Below are 10,357 nucleotides of genomic sequence, written 5' to 3' on the forward strand. Positions count from 1 at the left end.
TAACCTACTCTGCATCTCACAAAAACACGGCAGTTGGAACCAAAAATCAGAAATTTGGACTCATCAGACCAAATGACAGATTTCCACCAGTCTAATGTTCATTGCTTGTGTTTCTTGGCCCAAGCAAGTCTCTTCTTCTTATTGGTGTCCTTTAGTAGTGGTTTCTTTGCAGCAATTCGACCATGAAGGCCTGATTCATGCAGTCTCCTCTGAACAGTTGATGTTGAGATGTGTCTGTTACTTGAACTCTGTGAAGCATTTATTTGGGCTGCAATTTCTGAGGCTGGTAACTCTAATGAACTTATCCTCTGCAGCAGAGGAAACTCTTGTCTTCCTTTCCTGTGGTGGGCCTCATGAGAGCCAGTTTCATCATAGTGCTTGACTTTTTTTGCGACTGCACTTGAAGAAACTTTCAAAGTTCTTGAAATTTTCCGGATTGACTAACCTTCATGTCTTATAGTAATGACGGACTGTTGTTTCTCTTTGCTTATTTGAGCCGTTCTTGCCATAATATGGACTTGGTCATTTACCAAATAGGGACATCTTTTGTATACCACTACTACCTTGTCACAACACAATTGATTGGCTCAAATGCATTAGGAAGGAAAGAAATTCCACAAATTAACTTTTAACAAGGCACACCTGTTAATTGTAATGCATTCCAGTTGACTACCTCATGAAGCTGGTTGAGAGAATGCCAAGACTGTGCAAAGCTGTCATTAAGGCAAAGGGTGGCTACTTTGAAGAATCTAAAATATATTTAGATTTATTTTACACTTTTTTGGTTACTACATGATTCCATATGTGTTATTTCATAGTTTTGATCCCTGGAATGAGCAGCTGTGTCCAAACTTTTGACTGGTACTCCCACATATATTTGGATATATTTGGAGAGAAAGTAACTCAAGAGAAACTGTACTGTACATAAATATTTCTTACTGCAAATAGAATAGATTAATATGAACTCTCCCTGACAGCACAAAGCTAAAGGAATAGACTCGCGATTAGCATGTCATGCTATCTTACACTTTTCTCGAAGAAATGGCTGGCATGAGAGCATCACTGTTTGGTCAAGTCACTACAGTGCACTCAGCTTAAACAAAAATATCCTCCTCCTCTTCTTTGATTCTTGCCGCTTCACCGAACGGTTGAAAAACCGGACCAGTCTAAGTGAGAGCGATATGTCAATACACTTCTCCATGTCAATATTCTCTTCAAATATTTACAGCCAGCACACATGGAATCCTGTCGCACATCCATCTTAACTTAAAACACCTTAAACAATATGTATAATATTTATATCCAAACATGTACAAAGAGTAAGAAAATAACACAATCCTATTGGCTATCGATCGCCATTAGCCAATCATTTTCTCTCAGTCAGTTAGCAGCTTATACATCGACGTCGATGATAATACAGTTTAGTTTATCCAAACCAATGTCTTCAGTTTCCCTGGCAACAGAAAGCTAACAGGAAGCAGTCACTACTACTTGGTTGACCTTTGACCTCATCATGTTCCAATAGGACTTTCTCTTACATCTTCCCTTCTCCAGCCAAAACCAGACGAACGCAAATCTCCGTTCATCTTTCGCTTGTATTGCACCAAAGATAAATTAAACAACTATTATTTCAAGATAAAAATCCACTCGAGGGTGGGGTGAGCAGACAGGGAGCAAAGACCTGTGGCAAAGACATCCTCCGGGAGCGAAAGCAGGAGGAAGAGGAGGAGGAAGAGTACGAGGATCAGAGGATCTCGCGGCACATGGGCAGATTGACGAAGATGAAGACGTTGAACTCGATGAGGACGGAGAAACAGACAAAGACGGCGTACATGAGGAGACAGGTCAGACCCAGTCGACGGTCCAGAGTCCATTTGTTTAAGTGGACGCCCAGCACCTGAGGACAGAGGAAGAGAGGAGGAGGGAAAGGAGAGATTAAATTTGATTTTGAGTTAACATAGTACACTACATTTCTGTGTGTTTCATAGATAGACCATAGAGAGTGATAGGTTGTTGGAGTTATTCTAGGTAGGTCACAGGTGAAAACATTAGCACAACACACTGGTTTATAGACAGTTGTTTTAAAATAAAGTTGAAGCTAGTATTGGGGTTAGGCTGATCCGAGTACAGCCTGTACTCACTGTGAGGAACACTGAGGCCAAGAGCAGCGCAACAGAGAAGATCAATCCTCTACTGTTCAGAGAGATCTGAAGAGGACACAGAAACATGATTAGCTCTAAGCCTGTCTCCAATGTTGGGCAATAGTAAAAAAAGAACATGGGTAATAGCAGGAATACTCACAGTTGATCCATAGTCAATGCAGAGGGTCTGTAAAAGCCAGGGCAGACCAAGGCCCACCAGAATATCAAACACATTGCTACCAATAGAGTTAGAGATGGCCATGTCTCCCAGACCTAGACAGAAGAGAGAAATCTATCGTAATACATTGTATTATAACACCGTACTTGGTGTGTGCAGTACCGTAGTTCAACAGCTCTGTGTAACCTCATCAAAGACTTGTGTTGTGGAGTTGGTTCTGATGGAGTGGTCTCTCTGTGTCTCTCTCCCTACAGTACCTTGGCGTGCCACGATGAGGCTGGCCATGCAGTCTGGAACACTAGTCCCCGCCGCCAGGAACGTGATGCCCATGATGACATCAGGGATGCCAAGCGTGTACCCAATCACAGTCACCTATAGTTAATGACAACATGGCAGTCCATGTCAGTACCATTAGAATTGTAACCAAGGCTAGAATGGCACTGTCACACAGCATTTTTCTGCAAGACAATTACCAGACCTCAACACTGTATTCCCGTTTGAGAGGACAGCTGGAGCCAAGGCTAATATGACATTTAGTAAATAAAGGTTAAATAAGAACTCACCATCCAGACCATAATGTAGGAGAAGCCAGCTATCCACATGGTGGAGGTGACGAAGGAGACCATGAACCATCTCTCCCAGCGTGGCTTGGCACAGTTCGGGATGGTGAAGAAGAGGAGCAGGCACAGAGGCCAGCACAGCAGCCACTTCATCTTGTTACACACACCCGCTGGAGGAGAGGGAGAGGGACAGAGAGAGAGAGAGAGAGAGAGAGAGAGAGAGAGAGAGAGGAGAGAGAGGAGAGATAATATTTGATATTTTTTATAATTGAATTGAGAGAGAGAGAACGAGACAGAAACAGAGAGAGAGAGAGAAAGAGAAGGGGATTGGAAGAGAGAAAATGAGCGTCAGTGAATTGAAATATGTAAAACATAGAATAAAGAAAATAGACATAAGATGATCACACACCTGGTGGTCTGTGAGGGACCAGAGGTCCTTCGTTCTCGTCCTCTTCCTCCTCTCCTCCGTCGTTCTCATTATTATCATTATCCTCGTTCTCGTTTTCCGTCTCATTCCCCGACTCCAGGACCCCCTGACCAAGGCATCTCCCGTTCAGCCCTCTCTCGGCCCCGCCCGTCCTGCCGTTCTCCAGACCCCGCCTCTCCGGAGCCCTGGCGGCTGCAGAGTCTGAGTCTCCGTTGGTGATGTGTTGGTTGACCCTGGTCTCACTGGTGTTGATCACCCTCTGTCTCTGCACACACATACACACAATACTGAGTCAATGAGAGAGAGATTGAGTGTGTGTGTATGTGTGTGTGTGTGTGTGTGTGTGTGTGTGTGTGTGTGTGTGTGTGTGTGTGTGTGTGTGTGTGTGTGTGTGTGTGTGTGTGTGTGTGTGTGTACAGACATGTGTGTGTGGAGGGTGGGGTGTAAATGTCAAATGCATACAGTACATGTGTATGTGTGTGTGTGTGAATGTCTGTGTTACCCTAATCTTACCTCATTGATGAGCATGCGTGAAGCCATGGCTAATCGTGTCCTGGGGGAGAAGTGGCTGGTGATCATGATCCTCATGCCAGCCTCAGAGAAGGACAGCTGGTGGGGGTAGGCTGACAGTAGCTCATCCACCATCAGCACACTGGGCTTACACTGGAAGTTAGCTATGGGGACAGACACAAAATGGCCGCCTAGTTACTTCTTCTCTAATAGTTTCTCAATGAGAGAAGGACAGCTGGTGGGGGTAGGCTGACAGTAGCTCATCCACCATCAGCACACTGGAAGTTAGCTATGGGTAGTCACAAAATGGCTACTGTTACCACTAACAGACTGGTGACACAAGAAACTCATACATGCACGTGTGTACCTTCCACTGAGTGCCTTAAAGGGATTCTTCAGGATTTTGGCAATGAAGCCCTTTATCGACTTCCCCAGAGTCAGATGAACTGTGTCCAGTATGAAGGAAGTTGGAGGTAGTTTCACGAGCCAATGCTAACTAGCGTTAGCGCAATGAGCTAACACTAGTTAGCAATTGCGCTAGCACTAGTTAGCAACTTCCTTCAAACTGGACGCAGAGACATAAAAATGGTATCCATGAGTTCATCTGACTATGGGGAAGTAGATAAAGGGCCTCGCCAAAATCCTGAAGTAACTGAAACTGAGATACTACAATAGTTCCTTTTTCAGTGGAACCACCACAACTATCAAAATAATTTCAAGGTAAACTGTATTTCTCTGTATTGTACCACAGAAGGTCCCAGTTTATTTGGATAGTTCAGATACTCATACCATCAACAAACTATCTGTGATAAGCAACTGCTTGCTAAGGTTATGGTTAGGTTTAGAATAAGAGTTAGGGTAAAGGGTTAAGGTTAGTAGATAGATAGTTGAACAGTTAGTGATAGTCTGTAGATATACTATCCAAGTAAAGTGTTGCCCCACAGAAGCCTGATAATGTGATGTCATATCTGTGTGCCACCAGGGTAGGTACCTTTCTTCAGCAGGACGGCGGTGGCGTCACAGGTGACATTGTCCTCCAGGTCAGTGCTGCCCGTCAGACCGTTGGCCAGACTCACGGAGCTCTTCTTCCGCCGGTCAAAGTAGCGTCTCGCTCTGCCGTTAAACCTACATACACAAGTGATGAAAATTCAGTTCAGAGATAATGAGAATTGAGTAGAAAGAGTTTACATAAGTATGCAGACATTCCTGTGAGTAACAGTGTAATACATTTGCCTCAATGTACAGTATCTTTTTTTTCTTTATTTATTTCACCTTTATTTAACCAGGTAGGCAAGTTGAGAACAAGTTCTCATTTACAACTGCGACCTGGCCAAGATAAAGCAAAGCAGTTCGACACATTTAAAGCTAGTGAGGTAGATAAGTGTTTCCAGTTTCAGAGATTTTTGTAGTTCGTTCCAGTCATTGGCAGCAGAGAACTAAATGGTCCAGATGGGAAGTGTGTGTGTTCCTGGTGTGTGATGATGTGACTGCCAGATGATGCTCATACTCACTTCATGATTAGAATGTAAAAGAGGTACATCACGTTCAGGACTAGAGACTCCCACCTTGAATACAATATAGAATAGAATGAATCCAACTTTATTGTCCATGTGAACAACGGAATTGTCTTCTGCTCTGTTCTCAGAGCAACCCCCCCCCCCCCCCCCCACATCACACATACAGTTGAGACGAGCACAGGTGAATCTAATTCAAAACACACCACCGCAGAGACTTATCAACTGATTATCAACCAACTGAATATCAAGAGAAATGCATTTTTACATACCATGTAACCTCCCCGTCGTAGATAAACTGCGAGGAGAAAGAGAGAGGGATTGATCATATTTAGGAAAAGGGAGAGACGTAATAACACAACCTCCCTGCATTTCCTATACTGATTATTAAAGCAATGCTATGTCTATCTTGACCACCAGAGGGTACGCCAACACCAGAGCTTTCCTCCATGACAGAACCAGGACAAAAACACCTGTTACTCAACATCTGATTCATTACAGTATAACTTAGCCAATGTCAAGTGGAAAAATACAGTACTTCTCTTTCTGCGGATATATGTGCTGTGTCATCATGCTTCATGCTAAAAGGCTAACATATACCCAGAACTGAAGATTATCCAGTGAGTCATTGGCATTTCAAACTACTATTATCCAGACAGTAGAGTCAAAGGCATGTTATAATTCCAGGTTGGCATTTATTGTCATGAATCTTGTTCTGGAGGCAGCTCTGCAGAGTGGTCACTAGCTGGCACAGCCATGAAGACATAAAATCTGATTTTAAACCTAACCCTAACCTTAACCACACTGCTAACCCTAATGCCTAACCCTAACCTTAAATTAAGACCAAAAATATCATTTTTCTTTTCATGTATTTTTACAATACAGACCCCTTTGACTTTGCAGCTGGCCCATCTAGGGGAGAGATTGACATTTACTGGGGGGCTGGTCCAACTCCAACCCTCCCCACAATAGCCTATTTATTTATTGTTTTTTAGGCTAATTCTTAAAATAATAATTGTCTACCTCATGGTCAGAGATTTGAGCTCTAAATGCATCAGGGCATTGCATGCATAGGCCTTTAGACTTAATATCCCCACTTTATTTTAAGAATGTGAAATGTCAGACTAATAGTGGAGAGAATGATTTATTTCAGCTTTTATTTCTTTTATCACATTCCCAGTGGGTCAGACGTTTACATACACTCAATTCGTATTTGGTAGCATTGCCTTTAAATTGTTTAACTTGGGTCAAACGTTTTGGGTAGCCTTCCACAAGCTTCCCACAATAAATTGGGTGAATTTTGGGCCATTCCTCCTGACAGAACTGGTGTAACTGAGTCAGGTTTGTGGGCCTCCTTGCTCACACACACTTTTTCAGTTCTGATCACAAATTTTCTATAGGATTGAGGTCAAGGCTTTGTGATGGCCACTCCAATACCTTGACTTTGTTGTCCTTAAGCCATTTTGCCACAACTTTGGAAGTATGCTTGGGGTCATTGTCCATTTGGAAGACCCATTTGCGACCAAGCTTTAACTTTCTGACTGATGTCTTGAGATGTTGCCTCAATATATCCACATAATTTTCCTACCTCATGATGCCATCTATTTTGTGAAGTGCACCAGTCCCTCCTGCAGCAAACCACCTCCACAACATGATGCTGCCACCCCCGTGCTTCATGGTTGGGATGGTGTTCTTCAGCTTGCAAGCATCCCCCTTTTTCCTCCAAACATAACGATGGTCATTAGGGCCAAACAGTTCTATTTTTGTTTCATCAGACCAGAGGACATTTCTCCAAAAAGTACGATCTTTGTCCCCATGTGCAGTTGCAAACTGTAATCTGGCTTTTTTATGGTGGTTTTGGAGCAGTGTCTTCTTCCTTGCTGAGCGGCCTTTCAGGTTATGTCGATATAGGACTCGTTTTACTGTGGATATAGATACTTTTGTACATGTTTCCTCCATCTTCACAAGGTCCTTTGCTGTTGCTCTGGGATTGACTTGCACTTTTCACACCAAAGTACGTTCATCTCTAGGAGACAGAACGCGTCTCCTTCCTGAGCAGTATGACGGCTGCGTGGTCCCATGGTGTTTATACTTGTGTACTATTGTTTGTACAGATGAACGTGGCACCTTCAGGCATTTGGAAATTGCTCCCAAGGATGAATCAGACTTGTGGAGGTCTACAATTTATTTTCTGAGGTCTTGGTTGATTTCTTTTGATTTTCCCATGATGTCCAGCAAAGAGACACTGAGTTTGAAGGTAGGCCTTGAAATAAATCCACAGGTACACCTCCAATTGACTCAAATGATGTCAATTAGCCTATCAGAAGCTTCTAAAGCTTTTCCAAGCTGTTTAAAGGCACAGTCAACTTAGTGTATGTAAACTTCTGACCCACTGGAATTGTGATACTGTGAATTATAAGTGAAATAATCTGTCTGTAAACAATTGTTGGAAAAATTACTTGTGTCATGCACAAGGTAGATGTCCTAACCGACTTGCCAAATCTATACTATGTTGACAAGAAATTTGTGGAGTGGTTTAAAAACGAGTTTTAATGACTCCAACCTAAGTGTATGTAAACTTCCGACTGTATATATATATATAGCCTTTATAAAGAAAGAGAAGCTTAGGCCTAGCCCCAGAGAGATAGAGATATGCCGTAGCATGCTATGACACCGACATGCATTTCTTCATGTCCAATGGCTACTGCGTCTGCTATACATATATAGGACTTCCTCAGCTCAAGTCAGTCGCAGTGCCGTGGCGCACTGCCTTCATATCATCGGCCGGCACTAGCTAAAGCTTAATAATAGCCACACCACACCTTCACAAATGTTTTTTTAACTTTATTCGGTTAATGTCAAAAGTCAGTCAAGCCATTGTTTATAGGGAAAATACGAGCAGAAGAGGGAATGTAAACCAGGGAAAAAACTCACTACCCCCCCAGTAAATGTTCGTCTGTCCCTAGCGGACATCGCTCAGTTCTGCCTCCAGGGCAAAATTCATGACAATAAACGTCAACCTACATTCCAATAATACCATGTATGGAGGGTCAGTTCAGTTCAGATGTCCTTTATCTACATCAGTCAGACCCAGTGTTGTGTTTAATTGGGAGGAGTGATGCGTGATGAGTCTGTCTGCACATCAGAGCAGGGTTCTCAGACAGACTGGTCCAGCTGATGCTCACTCACTCACTCACTCACTCACTCACTCAGGCAGGGAGAACTCAGGCAGGGAGATCTCAGGCAGGGAGAACTCAGGCAGGGAGAACTCAGGCAGGGAGAACTCAGGCAGGGAGAACTCAGGCAGGGAGAACTCAGGCAGGGAGAACTCAGGCAGGGAGAACTCAGGCAGGGAGAACTCAGGTGTTGGCACGCTGTTTGTGTTTGTGTGTGTGTGTGTGTGTGTGTGTGTGTGTGTGTGTGTGTGTAGTTGGCCACTTACTGCAATGAGGGCTGCGATAGAGAGCGTGTAGTAGGCGGAGTCTCTGAGTAGTGTCCAATGGGAGAGCTTCACAGCCTAGAGACAGATGGAGAGAAGACAAACAGGGCACAAACAAAAGACACAGCATTATCACACTGATGAACTGCAGTCAAGCATACCCTCATAACAGCGCTTCGTATTCCCGGCGGTTCGGCGCAAACAATAACGATTATAGCTCCAGCTCCCTCATAAGCATACCGAGACCCACGAAGAGCTCTTGAGTTGACCTGAATAGATCCCACTACGTACAAAGGACAAGCAGGCAGTGCTCACCTACTCCAAAAAGGTGGCGGTGTATCCATTGATTTTACATAATGATATGCAGCGCAGGCAGCCTACCACACAGTGACTAATGCGTTATAGAGTCTGTATTTAGCATGCAAATCAACCCACACACACTACTACAGCGAAAGACATATCTTCCTTAGAGAAACACAGTCAAGCCCTAGCCTGGTCCTGTTTGTGCTGTAGAGCAAACTCCTATAGTCATGTCATGCTAGACAGCACCAACAAATCTGGGATCAGGCTATCCAAAATGTAAAGCTCATAATGTCTTCCTATGAGAAACACGTAGCCAAAGTCTGGTCCCAGATCTGTTCGCGCTGTATAGCCACAATAGACCATACAAGTTAGCAAAATGGAAGAAACTGATCTCTACTAGACAAATAATAGTGAGGAGTATTAAGATGACTTTACAGAAATTCACTGTTTCCTGCCAGTATTAAGATGACTTGACAGTAATACACTATTGCCAGGCAGTATTAAGATGACTTAACAGTAATACACTGTTTCCTGGCAGTATTAAGATTACTTTACAGTAATACACTGTTTCCTGGCAGTATTAAGATGACTTGACAGTAATACACTGTTTCCTGGCAGTATTAAGATGACTTGACAGTAATACACCGTTTCCTGGCAGTATTAAGATGACTTGACAGTAATACACTGTTTCCTGACAGTATTAAGATGACTTTACAGTAATACACTGTTTCCTGGCAGTATTAAGATGACTTGACAGTGATACACTGTTTCCTGGCAGTATTAAGATGACTTGACAGTAATACACTGTTTCCTGGCAGTATTAAGATGACCTGACAGTAATACACTGTTTCCTGGCAGTATTAAGATGACCTGACAGTAATAGACTGTTTCCTGGCAGTATTAAGATGACCTGACAGTAATACACTGTTTCCTGGCAGTATTAAGATGACTTGACAGTAATACACTGTTTCCTGGCAGTATTAAGATGACCTGACAGTAATAGACTGTTTCCTGGCAGTATTAAGATGACCTGACAGTAATAGACTGTTTCCTGGCAGTATTAAGATGACTTTACAGTGATACACTGTTTCCTGGCAGTATTAAGATGACCTGACAGTAATAGACTGTTTCCTGGCAGTATTAAGATGACCTGACAGTAATAGACTGTTTCCTGGCAGTATTAAGATGACTTGACAGTGATACACTGTTTCCTGGCAGTATTAAGATGACCTGACAGTAATAGACTGTTTCCTGGCAGTATTAAGATGACCTGACAGTAATAGAC

General features: G+C 43.1%; 1 protein-coding gene across 1 annotated transcript in view; it reads right to left on the reverse strand.

Annotated features, from left to right (window-relative positions):
- Window positions 1-1,129: 1,129 nt before the first annotated feature.
- Window positions 1,130-10,357, reverse strand: part of LOC115178402 (sodium/potassium/calcium exchanger 3) — a 63,532-nt gene continuing 54,304 nt past the window's right edge. The window contains exons 7-17 of the mRNA XM_029739578.1: window positions 8,773-8,847; window positions 5,603-5,628; window positions 5,328-5,381; window positions 4,808-4,941; window positions 3,820-3,980; window positions 3,289-3,571; window positions 2,883-3,049; window positions 2,577-2,691; window positions 2,302-2,414; window positions 2,142-2,207; window positions 1,130-1,897 (exon numbers count right to left, since the gene is read on the reverse strand). Coding sequence (XP_029595438.1) covers window positions 1,745-1,897; window positions 2,142-2,207; window positions 2,302-2,414; window positions 2,577-2,691; window positions 2,883-3,049; window positions 3,289-3,571; window positions 3,820-3,980; window positions 4,808-4,941; window positions 5,328-5,381; window positions 5,603-5,628; window positions 8,773-8,847 — 1,347 coding nt within the window. The 3' untranslated portion in view covers window positions 1,130-1,744. The remainder of the gene's footprint in view (window positions 1,898-2,141; window positions 2,208-2,301; window positions 2,415-2,576; window positions 2,692-2,882; window positions 3,050-3,288; window positions 3,572-3,819; window positions 3,981-4,807; window positions 4,942-5,327; window positions 5,382-5,602; window positions 5,629-8,772; window positions 8,848-10,357) is intronic.

Source organism: Salmo trutta, chromosome 38, assembly GCF_901001165.1.
Source record: "Salmo trutta chromosome 38, fSalTru1.1, whole genome shotgun sequence".
NCBI classification, from domain to species: domain Eukaryota; kingdom Metazoa; phylum Chordata; class Actinopteri; order Salmoniformes; family Salmonidae; genus Salmo; species Salmo trutta.